The sequence below is a fragment of the Mugil cephalus genome, chromosome 1 (assembly GCF_022458985.1).
Source record: "Mugil cephalus isolate CIBA_MC_2020 chromosome 1, CIBA_Mcephalus_1.1, whole genome shotgun sequence".
NCBI lineage: Eukaryota > Metazoa > Chordata > Actinopteri > Mugiliformes > Mugilidae > Mugil > Mugil cephalus.
In genome coordinates this window covers 16,831,271-16,852,248 of record NC_061770.1, presented here as the reverse complement: position 1 = coordinate 16,852,248, position 20,978 = coordinate 16,831,271, and the positions used below count along the sequence as shown (strand labels likewise).

General features: G+C 46.8%; 1 protein-coding gene across 6 annotated transcripts in view; it reads left to right on the top strand.

The window, feature by feature from the left end:
* Positions 1-20,978, top strand: part of si:dkey-151g10.3 (serine/threonine-protein kinase WNK3) — a 35,312-nt gene that overhangs the window by 10,982 nt on the left and 3,352 nt on the right. Inside the window, exons 3-25 of one of the 6 annotated variants that reach the window (XR_007112418.1) lie at positions 5,592-5,764; positions 6,473-6,693; positions 7,041-7,198; positions 7,371-7,459; positions 7,562-7,781; positions 8,020-8,350; positions 8,480-8,595; positions 8,690-8,884; positions 9,366-12,887; positions 13,196-13,239; positions 13,497-13,632; positions 13,723-13,839; positions 13,932-14,033; positions 14,124-14,169; positions 14,274-14,426; positions 14,522-16,563; positions 16,746-16,992; positions 18,594-18,679; positions 18,770-19,113; positions 19,230-19,465; positions 19,562-19,657; positions 19,737-19,900; positions 20,391-20,495. Coding sequence is in view for 5 of the 6 variants with exons in the window: in XM_047580077.1 (XP_047436033.1) it covers positions 5,592-5,764; positions 6,473-6,693; positions 7,041-7,198; positions 7,371-7,459; positions 7,562-7,781; positions 8,020-8,350; positions 8,480-8,595; positions 8,690-8,884; positions 9,366-12,887; positions 13,196-13,239; positions 13,497-13,632; positions 13,723-13,839; positions 13,932-14,033; positions 14,124-14,169; positions 14,274-14,426; positions 14,522-16,563; positions 16,746-16,992; positions 18,594-18,679; positions 18,770-19,113; positions 19,230-19,465; positions 19,562-19,657; positions 19,737-19,900 (8,838 nt within the window). In the remaining variant the exon portion in view is untranslated. The remainder of the gene's footprint in view (positions 1-5,591; positions 5,765-6,472; positions 6,694-7,040; positions 7,199-7,370; positions 7,460-7,561; positions 7,782-8,019; positions 8,351-8,479; positions 8,596-8,689; positions 8,885-9,365; positions 12,888-13,195; positions 13,240-13,496; positions 13,633-13,722; positions 13,840-13,931; positions 14,034-14,123; positions 14,170-14,273; positions 14,427-14,521; positions 16,564-16,745; positions 16,993-18,593; positions 18,680-18,769; positions 19,114-19,229; positions 19,466-19,561; positions 19,658-19,736; positions 19,901-20,390; positions 20,496-20,978) is intronic. The other 5 variants (XM_047580086.1, XM_047580094.1, XM_047580077.1 and 2 more) reach the window with 5 other exon arrangements.

Below are 20,978 nucleotides of genomic sequence, written 5' to 3'. Positions count from 1 at the left end.
ACGTAGACATGCACCACCCACTTAGACCCGACCGAAGCAATGAAAAAACAGCACAAGGTGTTGACATATGATCCCGAACTGATCATATGTGGAATGCATTGAAACAAGCCTGGTCAGAGGCCGCTCCCCCCTCAACCCATAAAGGCCCCGACTAACAACATCTTATTCCCAGACGCCACAGGACGTCCTGAGAAGGCCCATGTCCATTCTGTGATGAGTGATGAGGGAGAACTACACAATATTAGGCCGGTGGTCAAAATGTTATGCATGATCAGTGTGTTTGCCAATTGTCTGAAAATGCTAAAACGCTAAGTCCGTAGCATTGGAGGCACTGAGTGGGACAGGATGATAAACAGCCTGTAGTGCAGTGTTTTTGATTCCTTCCACTTCTCCGTGAGACGGCGGCCTGAGAGCACCACGCTCCTGTCCTCCCGTGTCCACACACACAGAGGGAAGCCAGGGGATTAGCTGTCCGAATGCAACATGAAAGAGTGGATAATTAAGGTTCACAGCACCACCGACACCATCTCTCTTCTTTCCTTTCCCTTTCCATGGGAATCCCACGCCTAAAAAAGGGCAGAGCCATACGTCTCCCTCCCTGTTGCTCCTGTCGTACATTTTGCCGTCCATTACCCAAAGTGGATGTGTTTGTTTCTGTCTTGTGTTCCTGTGTGTGGTGTGTGTGTGTGTGTGTGTGTGTGTGTGAGACCCGCTTCTCACTATCTGTGTCAACATATGTCACTGTATGTATCTGCCTATCGCCCGCTCCCTCCTCTCTCCGCCCCACCCCCAACCCCCCACTCCCCCTCCCTCCCTCTCTCCCCCCCCCCCCCCATCACTTTTTGTCTGTTTGAGTGAGCATGCAGAGTGATCCAGGGAGTTAATTACAGTGGGTGCCTGTCAGGCTGGAACAAAAACCCTGCACAGACAGCATAACTCGGGCGGCAGAAACCAGACTGGTTCAACCCAGCCATCCCAGACTGGTCCGGCTTAGCTGAGCCCAGCGACCCTCACAAGACCAGCCACCACGGTCACCGCCGCAGCACTGAAGTTTGTCATAAATAACGAACGCCACCTGATATACTTGGAGATTTAACTTTGGATTTATGCCTGCAGGTGAATGCAGCCTTATGGTGCTGCTCCGAGCAAACACTGTGCTATATTTCATAGTGCGCAGCACCTGTGAAACTTAATTAAGGCTTCTGTGCAGTTGAGTGCTAAGTGAGTCGTTCACAAGGCTGAGAGATCCCCTCTGGTTGTCGGTGGACATATTTTGGGTTTGGCCACCTCAAGCTAAGACACACTATTGATAGATGACTAAAGTTAGTGGAGGGTAAATCTATCGGATGACAGCTGAACTGACTGGACCTGACTGGAATTGATTTAGCCCAAACTGGCCAGACTCAATTTCAACTGGACACTGACAGTTGGCAAGTGTCGCTCGGGCCGTAACCCTCCCACCGCAACGGTCTAACCGGCAACACAGATTCAGTTTCTATTGATTGTTAACTACGCAACACTACGTCAACTGTACGGCCAAATCGCAAATCAATAAACCTTAAGTACTCGTGATCGAATTAAGACACGATCATTGTCAAATGTGATTCAGTGACAGAAGAAGGGACCCTTTAAGTCAGATATTGACATACATGTTATTTATTATACGAATAAGCTGTTTACAGACATATTGTGAACTGTTTGTGTTACTGGCTTGTGTTTTTTTTAAATATGTGCATTCAACTGACCAGCTAGACAGAGTTCTAATAAGTGGTCATCCACAAAGAAATGATGAGTGCGACGTGCAGGCTAAAGGGATCTGAAATAGAGGTTGGTGAACTTGGCCTACTAGCCTGGAGTTTTAATCTGCTGTGCAGGCCAGCCCTTTTCCAGCAATTTATCTTGTTAGTGTGAGCTGTTGTAGCTTACAGTAATCTAATCCTTGCCACCCGCCACCTTGGATTTTCAAATGCTGACATGCTGACACTACTCTGCAGGGCAACACACACGGCCTGAAAAAGTTATTAATGTGCACTTATCCGCACAAAGAGAAACAAGGAGGCTCCTGTAGCTGTTGGTACATTTATAATGTAACATTTCTCTAAATCAGGGCCTGTTTATCTCACTCCAGCTTCTTCAGGCGAGAACCCAACCTGTGTGTTATCTGATACGCCACACGCCGTTTGCTAAAATAGATGTTTTAGGGCTCACATGCTTGGCTTTAGTGTCCCCCGGCCTGCCTACCTACCAACCCCAACACTTACCAAATATGCGTTGTAAGCAGTATCCCGTCCATTTAACCCAGTGTTTTATGAGAGTACTTAAGAAACTGAAGCTCAATCTCATAGTGCACCAGCTGGTTTTACCGTTTACTTAGTACTTAAACCCCTGTCATGGAAGCATCATGTAACGACGACTTTATTCTGCAGGCGTAGACAACACAACGTGAATATACTAACATACAACATAATAATATTTGAGTATATAAATGAATGAATGCATGTTAATATAAATCCAGCATACTTTCTGATGGTTTGGCTAATTTGAAAAGTTAAAAAAAAAATGACATTTAAAGGCAATAGACATGTGGCTCCCTCATGTACATACGTAACAGGAAAATATGGACGTGCAGTTAAAAGACGCGTGATGTTGTTTATGGTTTTCGACGGCGGTTCCCCACCTGCTGTTCCACACTCACGGAAAGAACCGAGCGTGTGTGTATATAGTGCAGAGCTGTCTTGTTTACAGTCTCAGGTATTCAGACTCAGAATAACTGTGCCCAGTTAAGTCCATAAAACACACACACACAACTGCCGTTTCATTACATTTGCATGCACGCGGTGCGTGGTAATGTTTGGGAATTATTATGAGAAATATCATTATTATTGTTTTATATTATTATTATTATTATTGTTTATCTGAAGAACTGCAGAACAACCCGACAGCAAACTGGGCTGCGTCATGCGCTCCTGCCATTTCTCTCTCACACTTAATATTTTTTTTCACAGCTGCTTCTCCATCTGGTTGATGGTTAAGAAATTGTTTTATCACTTTTGCCATTTTGTGCACCAGATGGTACCTTTAGATTATTGCTGTAATTTTCGTGAGTTTATGTTGAATTCTACAGCGTGAATGAAGCTTCCTCGTGGAAGTAACGGCATTTTGACGTGTTCATCAGTGTCGGTGATAGAAAATAAGCGTGACCTGTTCATGACGCACTCGAAGAGCCTTTACGTAAGGCTGTTTTTTGAATATCGCTGCAAATTGTGGAGAGTAAGTTGGGGTGATTCTGTCTAGACACAGTCTCCCACGTTGAACTCTTTGTGACCTCTGCTGAACCAAAGGCTGCCTGATGCGACACTCGGAGGGAGACAAAATAGATGCTGAGGAGGCAGCAGACAGGGACACACTGGCAGACTCTCGGTCTCACACAGTGCCAGACAGTGAGGTGGAGCGGTGCTCTCAATGAGGAGTGACACAGAGGCAGTATTCCCTGGCAAATTAAAGCACAGCAAACAAAAAAACACACACACAACAACATGCAAATAATGGACAGCATTGACACTTAATGACGGGACGCACCCATCCACTGACAAGCAGATACACTTGTATCTACCTGTCTGTGAATGAATGCACAAATGTAGCAACGCTAGGTATTTGGCGTCAAGGAATAAAGGTATGAGGACAGGCTCGGCTGGGTAAGTTATTCTTAGAAATGGTAGTGCGAGGAGGAGCAGCCTTTTTGTTGATGCTACTCCCCTGTTGAGAGGGGAGGAGAGAAGAGATCGCCTTCACCAGTATTTCCAGAAAAGGACACTGAGCCAGTATAGACACAGAGAGCAAAAGATCACTGAAAACATTAAGCAGGGACATAAATTTGAAGTGAAGTAGGCTTCCAAAGCAAGTACTATATATATATATGAACACACACACAAACTATGCTATTTATTATTTTATATTAATATTGTGTGGGTCTCCCCTGTGCCTCCAAAACAGTTGTGACTCATCAGATAATAGACACGGGTCTTCTGAGGGTGTCCCGTGGTGTCTGGCCACAGAGTGACAGAGCGTTGTTAGTGGGGGCGTTTGGGTCCTATGGGTTGAGGGGAGGGCGCTTGTTCCAGCGCATCCTACAGATGCTTGATCGGTTTTGGATCTAGTGAATTTGGAGGCCAGGTCAACACCTTGGGCTGTTTTTGTTGCTTTTTTGTCTGCTTTTGTTCTTGTGTGTGTCTGTGTGTGTGTGTGTGTCTGTGTCAGGCTGCATCCTGCTGGAGATGGCTGCTGTCATCAAAGAGTGTCATTGCTATGGGGTGGGGGTGTCTGGTCTGGTCTGGTCTGGTCTAGGCGTGTGCTGCATGTCTAAGAAACATCCACGTGAATGCCAGGTTCAACTTTTCCCAGCAGAACATTGAGTCGTCAGAAGATGGTCAATGTTATTTCTCCTGTCAGTGGTCATAATGTTGTGGCTGATTAGTGTATGTATGTATGTATGTATGTATGTATAGACACAGTGACAGAAAAACGACCTTACATGAAAATCTGTTTATTTCCATTCAAATATCCTGCAGTACTCTGCCTCAACATCGATGGAATTGATCAGTGGAAAGCCAGTGTTATGATGACTTCTATTTATAGTGGGGTCTGGTTGTGACACGGCTGCCACCCGACTCCGTCCCAGATATTAAGTCAGACACTCTGTACTGTTTTTTTTTTTCTTAGTTTAAAGCTTTGCTTTTATGTAAATGTGCAAAAGGCTTCCTGTTGTTAAACCCATGCAAATGAACTTTGGGATCTTCTTCAAAGCGCCATTAATGTCCCTGAGTACCAGGTCACAAGGTCAAGAAAAGTCAAAAGACCACAGACTAAGAAGCTTTGTTTTTAGTGCACATGGGTATAGCAGACACAACAGTTGCTCATGACAAGTCTAAAAATATACACTGACTTAGTGGAGCCACACAGGATTTCCTCTGCTGTAAAATGCCCTGATTGTGAGTATAATGTTCTCTTAAAGTCATATCACTGTCACTCACACATATGTATATATATATGTAGAGTATATATACTATATATTTTCTATTGAATGAAGTATAAAAATATGTGTACTTTTTTTGTGAATTGTTATTGATAAAAACACCTGTGTATGAATACATACACAATAAACAAGATTCACAATAGTAAATATGTACGATTGCTTCACTGCACAGGAGAACACCTGCGCTCCCTTACATGTATGAGCCTAAAGTCGTATAAATAACCTATGCACCAGTATTTAACTGAGGGATTAGCCAGTGGCTGTCTCTCTTGAGTTGCTGCGAATTGGATTTCGTCCATTCTGTCCGCCATGCTGGATGTGTGGCAGATGCAGCAGAAATGTGTTTTATAAAGCTATGGCTTTGGGTGTTGTCTTAGCGCTGCTGCATCTCTGCATTGCTGGTGCCATCTAGTGGTGGTAGGTTTTTCTGCGCAGTCACAAGGTGTGAGCGTTGCCTCGTGATGTTTTTTGGGCTTTCTTTTGCAGTTGCCAGCCAGTAATCAGGAAACCAAACGTTTGCATTCGTATCGTGTAACATGGCATGCGCCTCTCACCTCAGGACCGCAAGCTGACCAAGGCGGAGCAGCAGCGCTTCAAGGAGGAGGCAGAGATGCTGAAGGGGCTTCAGCACCCCAACATCGTCCGGTTCTATGATTCCTGGGAGTCTGTGCTCCGCGGCAAGAAGTGCATCGTACTGGTCACTGAACTGATGACATCGGGAACGCTCAAAACGTTAGTGCACCCTGGACAGGTCTCCAGTCACTCTATCGCAGGGCCAACACAGAGAGACAGACTAACCATCCACTCTCACACCTACGGCCAGTTCAGAATCACCCAATTAACCTAACGAGCACGTCTTTGGACGGCGGCAGGAAGCCAGAGTACCCGGAGAAAACACACATAGGCACAGGGTGAACACGCAAAGCACTGTGCCGCCCATAACTACATTATATCTATTCATTTTCATTCAGTTACTTCATCATTGTTATTGTGTCTTTTAGTCATAGTCTATGATTCACACATAATCTGATAATCCCCATCATAGCTACGAAACAATACATTACTTGCCACCCTCAAAGAAAATGTACATCAGTTTCTTGTGGTGAAGTCATCCGAAGCTGTGTTGGTTTAAGTCATAGGAACAGGCTTCCAGTCTCTATATTTGCCAAACACCAACTAATGTCTGCACTGTTCTGTAAATATTTGCTAATGCTGCTCAGTATTTGCTCGTATAAAAAAAAAAGAGATTACACTTAAGGCATCAGCAAGAACTGGTCTTAGTACATTATACTGCACATAATTTTAAGAGCAAACATTGATTAATGAATGATTAAAGCTAAAACACTGTTACCTTTTGTGCTTGTGTACATCAATATACAATATCTGTGGTTGATTGCAGCATTCTTTTGAGTTTTAACTGCGTTTGCTGTCTCTGCACAGTTACCTGAAGCGTTTTAAGGTGATGAAACCCAAGGTCTTAAGGAGCTGGTGTCGGCAAATTCTCAAGGGCCTTCACTTCCTTCACACCAGGACTCCGCCAATTGTTCACCGGGACCTCAAATGTGACAACATCTTCATAACAGGCCCCACAGGATCTGTCAAGATAGGTGACCTGGGGCTGGCCACTCTTATGAGGACCTCATTTGCCAAGAGTGTCATAGGTAGGCTGCTGGATCAACGGGTTCAAGGCCTATAAATAAAATTTTGCTCGGCATTTCGCTTCCTTCAGGGCCTCAGCTTCCTAACAGAAGTAGGAATATAGATTACAATCAACAGAGTCACTCTAAAATCAATCTGGGAAGCACTTAATATAAACAGAAACCACTGATGAGATATTGCACAATGAGCAGCTCAATAAATTCGAGCGCAGTCACCGGGAAGATTGTCACCAGAGTTTCAGTAGACTTTGTATTCTTCCATTAAACCTGCACAGATTGGAGACAGCGATGGTGTCCAGGTACAATACAGCTATATGGGTTGTAATTAATTAGTCTTCTCTGTCTGACAGGTACCCCCGAGTTCATGGCCCCAGAGATGTATGAGGAGCATTATGACGAGTCCGTGGATGTGTATGCCTTTGGGATGTGCATGCTGGAGATGGCTACTTCAGAATACCCCTACTCTGAGTGCCAAAACGCTGCTCAGATCTATCGCAAAGTCACAAGCGTGAGTCTCTATGGTTGCATTGGTCTGGTACAAATTTGGCACATTTGTGCTGATGCTATTTTATTTTATATGGGATCCGAGCTGTCTGGTTCCACTGTGAAGTTTTTAGGTACAATGTCCAGAAAAGTAATACCTATTTATTAGAATTAATTCCCCGTTTCTTTTCCTGCAGGGTATAAAGCCAGCCAGCTTTGATAAAGTGAATGACCCGGAGATTAAAGAGATCATCGAAGGCTGCATTCGTCAAAACAAAAGCCAGAGGTAAGCAGGTTTTTGCTTTTCATAACGTTACACTCTGTCATGCAGAACTGCTGATCAACAACCTGGTTTCTGCCCCACCATACATTTCTCCTCCATCGACAGGCTCTCCATCAGAGACCTCTTGAACCATGCATTCTTTGGGGAGGACACAGGGGTCCGTGTGGAGCTGGCAGAGGAGGACACAGGCATCCAAGACTGTTTGGCTCTCCGGATTTGGGTTGAAGAGCCCAAGAAGCTGAAGGGGAAGCACAAGGACAACGAGGCCATCGAGTTCAGTTATGATCTGGAGAACGATAGCGCTGAGGAAGTGGCCCTGGAGATGGTAAGACTCACCAATGATTGATGCCTGAGGAGTACAAAGAGGGTTCATAGGTGTCACATATGTGACAGGGAAAGACTGGGAAAAGCCTTTGATGCTCTAAAGCTTGGATGAAGGTCAGGTGGGGGTAAAACTTAAACTCGTTTATCAGCCACTTCTGACCTAGATTCTCCCAGCCTGCAGCTACCCATTAATTAATCACACTCTCTTTGTCTCTCTCGCTTTCCCTCTGCCACCGCAGGTGAAGTCAGGCTTCTTCCATGAGAGTGATGCCAAGGTGGTGGGAAAATCCATCCGGGACCGGGTAAATCTGATCAAGAAGTCGAGGGAGCGTCGGCAGCAGCAGCTCCTCCAGCAGCAGGGCTTTGATGAACGAAGAGACTCCACCCTCACCTCCTACACCTTCTCTCATCCCTCTTTCCAATCCTCCCTTGGGCAAGGGGCAGCTGGACAGACGGGGGGAGGAGAAGGAGGAGGAGGAGGCGGCGTGCAGGAGTCCGAGGAGCTGCCTGAAGTGGACCAGCATGTCAGGCAGCAGCATATTTTCAGTGGGACGACACTTAGTTTGCCGGGTAGATAATGCGCCTTTTTATTTACGTCAAAAATGCATCTTTGTAGATGTTTGAATTAATTGTAACATACATTAATATTATGATTTTAGTATATTTTGCATTCTCCTTCCTTTTATTTTGATTCTGAAGGTGAGAGTATTGGATCTATCAGCTGCGAATCTTGTGCAAGTGGACAGAGCCAGGCATACTCTCAGCAAGGGGACTCATACACCCTCTCCCAGGCTTCTCTCTCCTCTATTGCATCTGTAAGTCTGTTCTACAAATAACAAGGAACTCATTCATTTATTAACTATTGTTTGACCAATTGCATTGTTCATCGCTTATTTTCTTGCACTGCAGAGCACGGGAGCATTGGGGCATCCTCAAATGCACCCCATCGGTGAAAGTGTTCCAAGTGTGCCTCTCGGACAGAGTGTTAGTATGTCCAGCATGCCCATAGGCCAAAGTGGAGGGGGACCTGTTGGTCAGACATTTCTTCAACCCAATACCATGGTTCCACAGGTATCACCAAGTGTACCACAACAATATTTTCAGGTGAAAACAGTGATAAAACTCGCATTGAAGTGAAAGCCGCATTTGATTAGGGCTACTACATGACGACAGTAACAAAGGTTTTGACTCATGATCCCACTGCTCTGTCACAGTTGGTTTCTTTCCCCTCAAATAACTGTTTACGCCAACTATAATCATCTGAGACTGACCATCTGGTTGTGCACTGTACAGGGTTTCCCCCAGGTAGCTGGTTAGCAGAGGTGTTGAGACGCAAAAAATTTGTAGCATAGCATTAAATTCTGTAAAACCTTGTGGCGTGAAGAGTTGTTTTTAAACTTAAGGTTGTTCTATATTTCCAACTAGACATCTGCTATAAATCACTGTGGGAAACCCTGATGTTTCAAATCAAATGTGTTGATAATTGATGCTGCTCCAAAGCTTATTCTTAACCTATTTTTTTCTACTACTTTCTTTCCCCTTTTCTTTCAACACCAATCATCATTCTGTCATTAACACTGAGTAGTCACAAACATTCCCATCAGATGCATTTCAGACTGCCACTCCCCATGGATCATTGGCACCCTCACAGTCATACATACCCCCTGCTTCCCCACAAGCGCCCATAAATGTTCTAACTACATCTATGCCAGTCGGTGATCCCGCTGGACTAGCAGGGTCTATTGTGCCCCATGCTCAGCAGACCCAGCGCACTGCCACTCCCATACAGCTCACTGACATCATTCCCCAAGCCGCACCCCAGCAAACACAGCCTGTCATGATCCCTCAGCAGACTATTGTCCCACAACAACAGACAGGAATGGATCCCCAGACCGCCACCCTTCAGCAGCAGCCACAACACCAAATAGAGGCCCAGGCAACTATACTCGAACAACAACAAGTTAGTGCGACTCAGCCGCCAACAGAAGAGCATCAACAGAGCCTTTCGGCTACTGCCCTCCAGAAACACCAACTTGAGCCTCAGCAGCAGATCTATGTGCAACAAGCTGTCCCGGTTTCCCAGCAACACGTTTTGACCACGCAAACGGGTATGGAACAGCAGTCTATGTCAGTACCGCAGTCGGGAGAGCAAGCTCAAACTTATACACAACAACCGACAGGGGATGCTCGAGAACAGTCCATCAGACAGTCGCAACAATTGCAACAACAGATTCAGCAACAGCAGACTCTGCTACAGCAGCAGCAGCAGCAACAGCAGCAGCAACAGGCTTTACTGCTTGACCAACATCAGCTGTATGTCCAGCAACAGCTTGATCAGCAGCAACAAAAAGCACTGCTTCAGCAACAGCAAGCGCAACTACAACAGCAGCAGCAACAGCAAGCTCAACTACAACAGCAAGCCCAGCTACAACAACAGCAAGCCCAACTGCAGCAGCAGCAACAACAGCAAGCCCAACTACAACAGCAGCAACAGCAACAAGCCCAACTACAACAGCAGCAACAGCAACAGGCTCAGCTACAACAGCAGCAACAGCAACAAGCCCAGCTACAACAGCAGCAGGCTGTTGTTAAAGCACAACTGTTGGACCAGCAGCAGCAGCAAGCTCAAATTCAACAGAAACCAGAGCCACCGCAACAAGCTCTCTTACAACATCAGTTAGAGCAGCAACAACTTGCTTCGCAGCAGCAGAGCCAGCTATATCAACAAATTGGGCAATACCAAGCTGGCACACAAAAAGAACCCGAGAAGCAACAGCAAAGTGGACAACCGCCGCAACAAATTGTATTGCAGCAGCAATCCCAACAGATTCAACAGCAAAAGGAGCAACAATTCCAACAGCAGGCCTTAATGCAACAAATGGAACAGCAACAAGCCCTTATACAACAACATTTGCAGCAACAGCTAATTTTACAGCAGCAGCAGCTACAGCAGAAAGCTCAGCTGCAGCAACAAGAGCAGCAACAAGTACAACTCAAGCATCAGATAGAGCAGCAGCAAGCTCTGTTGCAACAACAGTTAGAACAACAACGTCAGCAACAAATCATTTTACAGCAACAACAAGTGGAGAGATTACAGCAACACGCTCTGATGAAACAACAGATTCAAGAGCAGCAGCAGCAGCAACAGCAGCAGCAGCAGCAACAGGCGGCTATCATTCAACTTCAGCAAACTGAAAAACAAGAGGGTGTCCATATTCCACAAAGCATCAGTGAGCAACAGATTCAGCAGCAGCCGGCCGATATACAGCACATGTGTATCCCACAACTAAACACTGCTCAGTTGCCACCCCACATACCTCAGCAGCAGGTTATGGAGCCACAGCCAGTTGCACTGGTCCAGCAGCAGCAAGCATTTGTTCAGCAGCAGCACCTCACCTCTGTGAGGGAACCTCATATTTCCATTGCAGCCCCAGCCGGTCCCGAGACGGTTCAGCACCAAACTCATATTATCTCTCAGCCCCAGGTCCCCATGACCCCTCAGTCGACCCAGATCCCTGTCCAGACATCTGCTATTTCAACTCAGACCCTCACTCAGCAAGGACAAATTGAGATGAAGAGCCAAGGGCAGATCCCAGTGCAGTTTATAGTGCAGCCCACTGTCCAAGTTCCTCAGGCTGTGACTGATGGCCAGGTAACACCCCAGTCAGCAATGATCCAGGGACAGATGCATGTCACCCAGACCCAGCAAATTCCTTTGCAGACTAGTTATCCTGGGCCTGCCATTCCCACACAGAGCCAGGTTCAGCCATTAATGCAAATGCAGCCTCTGCACACATCTTTTACTCAACCGGTACATGGCCACGTCCCAAAGGTTGACATGCAGATGTTGGGTCAACAAAGTCAAGCCACTATCCATCCTCCAGCTCCTTCACATCCCATTCAAATGCAGCATGAAACTCATGTTCATCAGAATGCTCCAGTCCCAGCGTTCATTCAGCCCCAGCTCCAGCAACAAACCCAAGCCCCGCCACCTTGCCAGGTACATCCTGCCACTGGCCTTCTGGCACCTCAGTATGTCCCTCAACCAACCCACCAAGCCATGCCGCCTGTACAGCAGGATATAACTCACACTACACAACAGGAAGAGCAACACCAGCCAGTGCTCCAGTACCAGCAGATGATCCTGTCTCCTGGCCCTGCCGGAAGTGTCGGAACTAAAACAGATGGCCCCGGTTCAGCAGTTGAGCCTACGAATGCAATTTCCGCTCCTCATCGTGTTCAGGTGGGACAAGCCTATGCTACCGGACAAACAACCCCACATGCAGTTGTTCTGGCCCAGCAGCAGATCCTAGAAAGCACTTCTGACCCTTCAGTCATTCAACCCGTCTCCCAAGTTGCTATGCCCCAGTCTACGGAGCAATACCAGCAACATCTACAGAAGCTTTCCCAAGTGCAGCCGGTAGCCCTACCTCCGTCACAGGCTCAGTTACCTCCACAGTCCACCCCAACTCCAATCCAACAACCACCTCAGAGAGTTGATGAGAGTCACCTTCCCCCACAGTGTCCTCCCACTTCACATCTGGTGACCCTGCCTCCTGCACAGTTAGGTCAGAGTAACGTGGCAGAGCCTCAGGCCCAGAGCACGCCCCTGCCCCTCTATAGTCACCTAGTGGCAAGTACCCCTCCATCTCCACAGCACCAGGCCAAGCAGATGCTGCCAGCTCACACACACACACAAACCAGCAATCAGGCCAAAACACACTCCCAAACACAGACACGAGTCCAGGCGCAGATTCATTCTCAGACTCAGACACGCACTGACTCACCTATTCCTGAGCAACCTGGTCTGCCCCATGCTACGTTTCCCGCGCAACAAATGCCCCTCAGCCCTTCACATGCCCCATGTCCTCCGACGTCACTACCATCTCTCCTTTCCCTACCATCCTACCATCCTATCGCTGCCCCTGGTCCAGAGCTACCTACATCTCCACCAGCGGCCCAGGTAACCTTACCAGGGCAGGCCAACTTTATACCCACCTCCCCTCCGCCTGTCGCTACTCTTCACACAGCGCTTGATTCTAATGCCCCCAAACTGCCCCAAGCTTCGCTCCAAGACTGTGACCTTTCCCTGCTGGGCATTGCTCAGGTACAACAAGTGTGAATATTTGCAGTTATTAATTAAGATAATATTTTGCCCTGCTGACATACTGGCAGAGTGAATGAACATACGAGAATCTAAATATTTGACTTCATCTTTTTGATTCAAACTAACTAACTTTGATTCATACAATTAAAAGTATTAAAATTAAAAATTAAAATCAAAAGTATTTTTATTAAATGTCGTATTATCTATAATCCCATATTTTTACTTGCTGATGATGTTGCTAATGATTTTGTGTGCATTTTTTTCTTTCCTCCTGCGTGCTTTGTTTGTGTATACGTGTCTCCCTACAGGATGGTCAAAACCTAGCAAGTGCAGACCGTCATTCTTCATCAGGGTAAGTCTTGTCTGATCACAATCTACATTTAATTTTGGATCACTGGGTAAAAAGCAATCAGATCAGCAAAGTTTATAGATGAAGCACAGTTCCGAACGGTGCAGTTGTTGTTTATATAATTAATAAATGGCCTTAACTGGTTATTTAGGTTTAATGATATTTATCTAAATCAAGTACACTTGAGTCCTCCGGGATGAAGATTTTTATGCGCTGCATGTGTATACAAATTCAGAAAACAATGTGTGTGCCCCCCTCAGGTCTGTACCAGCTAACGGTGATGACGCTCTGCAGCTCATGGCCAATGGAAAATTAGACAAGTTAAAGGGTCAGAGAAGAACATCCAGTCAGAGGACTGAGAAAGTTTCACATCAGTTTCAACTGAGCATGCTCCAGGTGAGAGAAAACGGCAACATTCATTTGTTTACGGTACATGGTTATATCGGGACAAATGTATGTAATGATGATATGTCTTGTACTTCAAAGGTGTCCGGGAGTGGTGACAACATGGTCGAATGTCAGCTGGAGACCCATAGCAACAAGATGGTCACATTCAAATTTGACATAGAAGGAGATGCACCTGAGGACATAGCAGATTACATGGTAAACTGCTCGTGTGTTGCAGCAGCCTTGTTTATCTTTGTTATTTGGTCAGTTGAAAAAGTACCATTGTGGTATTTGGTTGCACTTCATAGGTGGAGGAAGACTTTGTCCTTGATGTGGAGAAAGAGAAATTTGTTGAGGAGCTTAGAGCAATAGTTAAGAAAGCCCACGAATTACTTCAGACACATTCACAGGTATGCAAGTCTATTACCTTCTCTCCTTTTTTATTTCTGTTTTTTTTTTTCATGCATAATCACGTATTTGAACCTTTATGTTTTTATAAGACTGGATCAACTGACCAGTTACATGTGAGCACTCCTGCTAGCTCAAGTAAGTTTATGGATATACATACTGTATTTTCTTATTCACTGAATAGTGACAAAATGGAAGAATCATCCAATTACAACTATTCAACTATCTTCATGGTTTCTCAGCGGACACAGTGCCCCATTCCTCCCCAGTGGGACGCTGGCGCTTCTTTATCAACCAGACCATTCGTCATAGAGACTCTCTTTCTAGCCAGGGAGCTGCTACAACACCTCCCACTGCAGAGCCGCGGATTCTCCAATCTCCAAAAAAGGAAAAAGGTGGGCCCTTGTTAGATTTAATGCTGTGGCTTATTAACGTGACTAAGTTGGCAGCGTAACAGATACTAACTCTGTGTTCCTCCCCGCGGCTGCAGAAAATGAAGGATCCCAGAGTCTGGAGTCCTTGACTGGAATGGCTGCTTCCCCCTGCCCCATCCTGTCTGCAACCTCCCCCCCAGTTTCCACTGTCTCAACCCCTGTCCCTATGCCCCCCTCAGCCACCGCTGCCCCTGTCCCTCACACCGCTCCCTCTGAAACCATCTCTGGACCAGACTCTGTCCCTGTCACGTCCTCAGGTGGTCTCCTTCCCTCAGTAACTCCTGACCAAATCCCCAGTGCTCCTTCAACCTTATCGATACCTGCTGCTCCTACTACTGCTGCTAACTTCCCCACCTCATCCACCGCTCCTTCTGTTGTGTCCCCCACACCCACTACCATCCCTCCCGAAAGCCTCGCCTCTCCTGGAACCGGTGTTTGCTCCGCTGTAGCTCAAAGTATAGGGGATGCGCTGATCACTGCGCCAAGGCCATGCGTGCCTGCAGTGGATCAGTCTTCAGCCGCTTTTCATCCCCCGCCTCCTCCCGCTGCGGTAATGTCTTCTGTGGTAAACCAGCATAGCACAGAGCAGCAGCAGACATTCACACAGGTGGCCAAGGCAGTCCCACATCCACCACAACCACACCCACAACTACAGACTGCAGTACAGCATCAAGTACAAGCAGCACAACTGCAGGTAATGCAGGCTGAACAGCAGATGCAGCAGTCGACACCGCAATCACAGCAGCAATCACAGCATCAGGTCTACCAAGAACAAATTCCGCTGCAGCAGTCTCTCCAGCAGTTACAGCAACAGCAGCTAATTCAAAAATCACTTCAGCAACATCTGCCTGAGGTGCAGGCGCTGTCTATGCCAGCTCACCCAGAGCTGTTACAGCAGTCTGTGCCTCTGCATCAGTTTCTGCCACCACTACCCGTACAGCAGACCCAACAACCCGCTTTTCAGCAACAAGCAACGCAGTGTGTCCCACAGATGGTGCAGCAGCCTCAGCTACAGCAGGTCATGGCAGCTCAGGCCGCCGTGGTTTCCGAGCAGCAGGCCCAAATTGATCACCAACAGCAGCAACAGTTAAACCTACAGCACACGATACACTTACAGCAACAGCAAATGGTGCAACAGCAGCTGTTCATGAGCGCTGCCGCATTAAAACCAGATCAAAGCCAAGTGCAGTCAATAAGTCATCCGTTTCTTCAGCAGCAGACTCAGCTAAACATTAGCCCCGTACCACAGCAGCAGATTCCACAACAAACCCAAGCGCCCGCTGATCTGGCGCAACAACATGTACAGGCGCAGCTGCAGCACACTGAGCAACATCAGGAGATGGTTAAAGCCAACGACCCGCCACAGAAGCAGCAGCAATTATCACTGCAGAAGCAGTCCTCCTTACAGATGTCAGAGTCAGAGGTGTCCACGGGAGAGACCAGTGTCACAGAGGACACAGGCAGTTATTCGGCCCCCTTTCACCCTTCTTCTGACTCCTCTCTGCCCCCTCTCCATCTGGGCAGCGCTGAAACCTCCGTACCCACCCTCTCCCTCACAATGACACCATCGCCTGCCCAGCCTTCCTCTGTGGCCGAGTCAGACAGCGAGGGCCCCCCCAAAATTGAGTATGTAGACAACCGCATAAAAACTTTGGATGAAAAGTTGAGGAACCTGTTGTACCAAGAGTACAGCAGCGGGGCGGCGCCGGCCGGGGGGGCTGCCTCCGGCCCCGCGTCAGCTGCCCCCGCATCAGCGGGAGGCGATGAGTCATCCGAGCCGCAGTCACGTCACCACTCATTTTCCCCCCCACCTCCCTCCTCCTCAGATACGTCGCCCCACTCCTCGTCTTCCACTACCTCCTCCACCACCTCTCGTTCCTCCTCCACCTCTCCTGACCCGGAGAGGGACGGAGGGGGAGAGCGAGCTTCCTCAGAGGCGCCCAACTCGGTGGAGCTGGGCCCCGTGGAGCAGCAGCCCGGCGCATTCGCCCCCTCCAAGTCAGCCTCATCCACCCCACCTACCTCCCTCCTGCCTCCCTGTCAGGATGAGTCTGCCGGGCCCCAGCGCCCACCTGTGCCAGGAGAACCAACCATACTCGTGAGTGAATACCGCGATAAGATTTTGCGTAACTTTTCTCTGCTTTGTCTCTCGTGGTACGATTCAAATTTCACCGTTTAAAACGTGACTCCTCCTCGTTCTTTTTCAGCTGTCTGTAAATACATGTAACTCCTAACGTCTCAACTCCGTGCAGCCGCTCTTAATTGTCTTACCTGTTCTAGGCTGTACCCCAACAATCTGACACCAGTTCCGCTGGAGACGCATCTTGGCCCCACAATCAGCACCCGATCCCCCTCCGGCACGGACAGCAGCAGCACAATGCAGGAGGTGGATATTTTGGCCTAAACCTGACATGTCCTAGTATCAGAAATCCTGTTAGCAAGAAATCGTGGACTCGAAAGTTCAAAAACTGGGCGTGCAAACTGCGCCACTCCGCCAGCTTGTTCAAGAAGCCCAGAGTCCAGCAAGGTAGCGTCCTCTTAGGGAACGAGCGAGAGAGAGAGAGCGAAAGAGAGAGAATGGGATGTTGGGGCATGGACCTAAATCTAATATCTAGCCCTAGTTTTAACATAGTCCAATAACTTTTTTTTTTAACCCTCCAGAATTAATAAAAGTTAATGTTTACAGCTAAGCCATTCTGTTTTATATATTTTTATTTGACTATAGTTCCCATGTAATGTCACTGCTGGCATTGTTGCATACATTATTGTTCCCCCCCCCCCTTAATTTCATTTTTACTAAATTTCATTGTCTTGTCCAATCTTTCTTTTTGCATGGATTACTCACTCGCGGGCGAGAACAAGCGAAGAGTAGAGGAGGGTGGGAGCTTGGGGCAGTGTAGGAAGTGGTCGGCATCTGAAATGACGATGCCCTTCCCGGTTCAGACGAGCTCTGGAGTAAAGCCCAGCTGTACCTGTGCCCCGGGAACATGTCCCCGTCACATGACACCCCACCACCTTCATTGCCCCAAGTCCACGGGCACTGCAAACAGCAACCACCTCATCTCCACCCGCTGGCTCAGTGTAGACAGCACCTTGCAGCTACACAGATAAGATAGATGCTAAGATTTTAACATATTACGAAGCTATAGAGGAAACATCTATAAAAACAACCATTTGTATTGTCATTAGGAAATATTCAGTGTTATGCCAGCCATGATATTTTACTATATCGTAAGCATTGCCTACATATGTGAGTTTCTGTAAATATGGGTAGGCGGTGTTTATGGCCAAGCTTTACCATGCTGTTTGAGTATTTCAGCTATCCTGCATGTATTTGTGTTTACATGTTTACAAGAGCACATGCATGAGCGTGTATGTTATTTTCTACACACGTGACTAATAACGGACCATTCATTGTCTGTAAGTAACACCCACATCATGCTACACACTTTTATGTTCATTTTTTCATGGTGCGTCAATCTCAAAACAATGCTGTATTTATCCATGTACACGCTTTTCTAATGTAGTAATCCCAAATATCAAACACTCTGACCGCTATCACTGTGGATCTGGACACGGATCTCAGCTGTGATACTGGGCTGTGTTGTCTAGTATGTGAGTGAGTCAGTGAGAATGAGAGTGGATGTGTGGGTGGGTGGGGTACGCCACAGTTTGTTTGTTTGTTGTTGTTGTTTTAAAAAAAAATTGCCATTTCACAATATGATTTCTTTACAAGCATTTACCACTTCTCCCCACACGCCCAACACATGTTTCTTTTAAGTAATTTACATTCACAATATAAATGTATCCCTCAGTTAATTGTTCATGATTTTAAAAATGACATCCTTAACACATTTCATACACGTGCATGGAAGCTATGTGAGTCAAGAGTTGGTTATGATGTGTGATATTTTTTAACATTGTGCCTTTGTGCTTGTGTCCCTCGTCTGTCCGTGTGCACCCGCGTGTCGTGTCACTGTCACGTACATTTTTCTGTGTCTGTTTCTTTTGTTTGTGGCCGTCTGTGTCATCATGTATGTGCTTCTTATACACTTGTATCTGTGTTCTTGCGTCCTCGTCTTCCCCCTTTTTTTTTTTGTTTGTTTTTCATCCCTGTCTCTTTATCAGATGGACATTCGAGCAGTCAGACGCTCAGAGACGAGAAGGAGGCGGCGCCGCTGAATCCGCCTCAGTCGCGCAAAGGGCGATTTCAGGTAGGCGAAGACGCGCAGCTTTTTTTTTTAGCCTTCGACGCTTCTTAGTCTGAACGAGCACCGACCGTCTCCCACGTCCTCTGCCGTCAGGTGACTCCGGTGCCCCAGACTTCTCTCCCAAAGGAAGTGCAATCATCAGGCCACGGTGGCTCTCACAGGAAAGTGGGACGCTTCTCTGTGACTCAGACTGAGACGAAGAAAGAGGACAGGCACACCGACAGCTCCCCGGTGTCTCCCGATTTGGACAGGGAGAGGAGGAAATCTCGGGCAAGGGACGGGGATAAAGAAGAGAGTAGGAGGACCCCGTCATCGGCCCACTTGCCTCGAGGTCACGGGCACGCCCACTCACCGCTGGGCAGCAGCGACGATGACGACAACGAGAGCGAGCTGGAGGATGAAGACCTCAGAAAAGAACTGCACAAGCTCAGAGAGAAGTAAGTCAGCTCAGAAAAATGGAGCTTCAGACAAGATGTTTATTAATTTATTGGATTTTTCTTTTTTTTTTTAACGTCATGATTCTTTATATATTAAAAAATGTCTTCCTCTACAGACACATCAAAGAGGTGGTTTCCCTTCAGGCTCAGCAGAACAGAGAGCTTCAGGAGTTATACAGACAGCTTCGCTCCCTCAAAGACCAAAGGCAGAGTTTACCCGTCTCCCTGTCCCGAACCTCTCCTCTCCCTTCAGCGCCTCCTCTCCTCTCTCCCCGTCGGCCCAGACCATCCAAAACAAAGCTTAGGCCCCGGCCTCACTCTCACATGGATAACAATGGAGTTACACACTCCGGTAAGGCTTTTAACGATTCCCTCCTAAGTCTCCTCATCTCTTCTTCTTTTTCTTCGAATAATTACTGCATGACTACTTCTTTTATGTCTCATCTAGGGATTCAGCAGTCAAGTAGTTTTTCGGGGGGTGAACAGACGAAGCTGTCACTCTACTGCAACCCAGAGCACCGCACTTCACTGCCTGCTAGAAGAGGTACAGTTTGACATAACGGTGCCAAATCGAGCCGTTAATTCCGATCAGTGAAGTGATGAGTCACCTCGTTCCTCCGCAGATCACAGCCCTCTAAGAAAAAGCACATTCACGGACGAGCTGCACAAGCTTGTTGATAATTGGACGAAAGAGGCAGTGGGCCCCGCCCCGGCCAAACCTTCGCTGAATCAGATCAAGCAGATTCAACAGGTGCAGGAACTCGGAGGCTGGAGCCAGTCGGCGGAGGTGAGACGAAGTCACGTTTTTAAGAATGGTCTAGATTTTAGTTACTGAAAAAACAAATAATCTACTGCTACTTTCAGATTATTTACTACTGAAGAAATTATTTTACACTTTCACATTCCCTCTGTCAGTAAATTTACATGTACGTGTAAAAAACAAATCATTGCCTTAATCTGACTATAACTGGACTACTTAAGTGCAGTTCTCCTTATCTGATTAAGACGCCCAGATAATGTGATTGTAAATTGATTTTCCCTGGCATGTATACGCCTTAATCAGACTTTAACTGGACAGCACGCGTGCACATGCGTCACAACCACTGTGCTGGAGTGTGTCCCCGGTATAAAAACATCCAAGAAAGCCGGTCATAGAAGGTTAACAGAGCCGTTAGAAGAGCCACATGAGGGGTAGCGCCATTTTATCTGCACCAGGAGTAACGTAAGATTAAAAAGCTGGACTATTATTCATCTTGTTGTTTGAAATGCCGGTGCAGGTACCAGATCTGTTCGGGGAGTATCCAGCGCTTCCAGATGACGTCACATTGTAGTTGCATTTTATAATCGGTTGGACAACAGGAAGAAGTGGAAGCGGAAGAGAGGTTAGCAGTTTTAGCAGTTAGCGGTTGTTATCGATGCAGAGCAACTTAGCAGTTTAGTTTTGATAAAAGCTGTAATCTTTTTCAGGATAAACGTCTTAAATCTTTTCGTACCCACTATACAAATTAATGGATTAAACTCAGTTTTGTCACTTTATCACTCTTGATAACTTGATCATCGTATTTTTTGTTTTGTAGAAAATTCAAAATTTCAAATAAAAAACTTTATCGAGCTATGTCTTCCAAAAATAAATTAAACTTGTGTTATCTAACCATGAACCGATCTCTCAGTCAGACATATAGTTGACGTCATCCTGAAGCACCGAGCAGATCTGGTATCTACGGTAGAATAACCACATGAGAGATAGCGCCACCTTATCTGCACCAGAAGTAGTGCCAGTTTACAAAGCTGGACTTGACTATTATCCATCTTGTCGTCCTGTCTTCCACATGAACGACTCTTGTTTATTATATGAAGTAATAGGT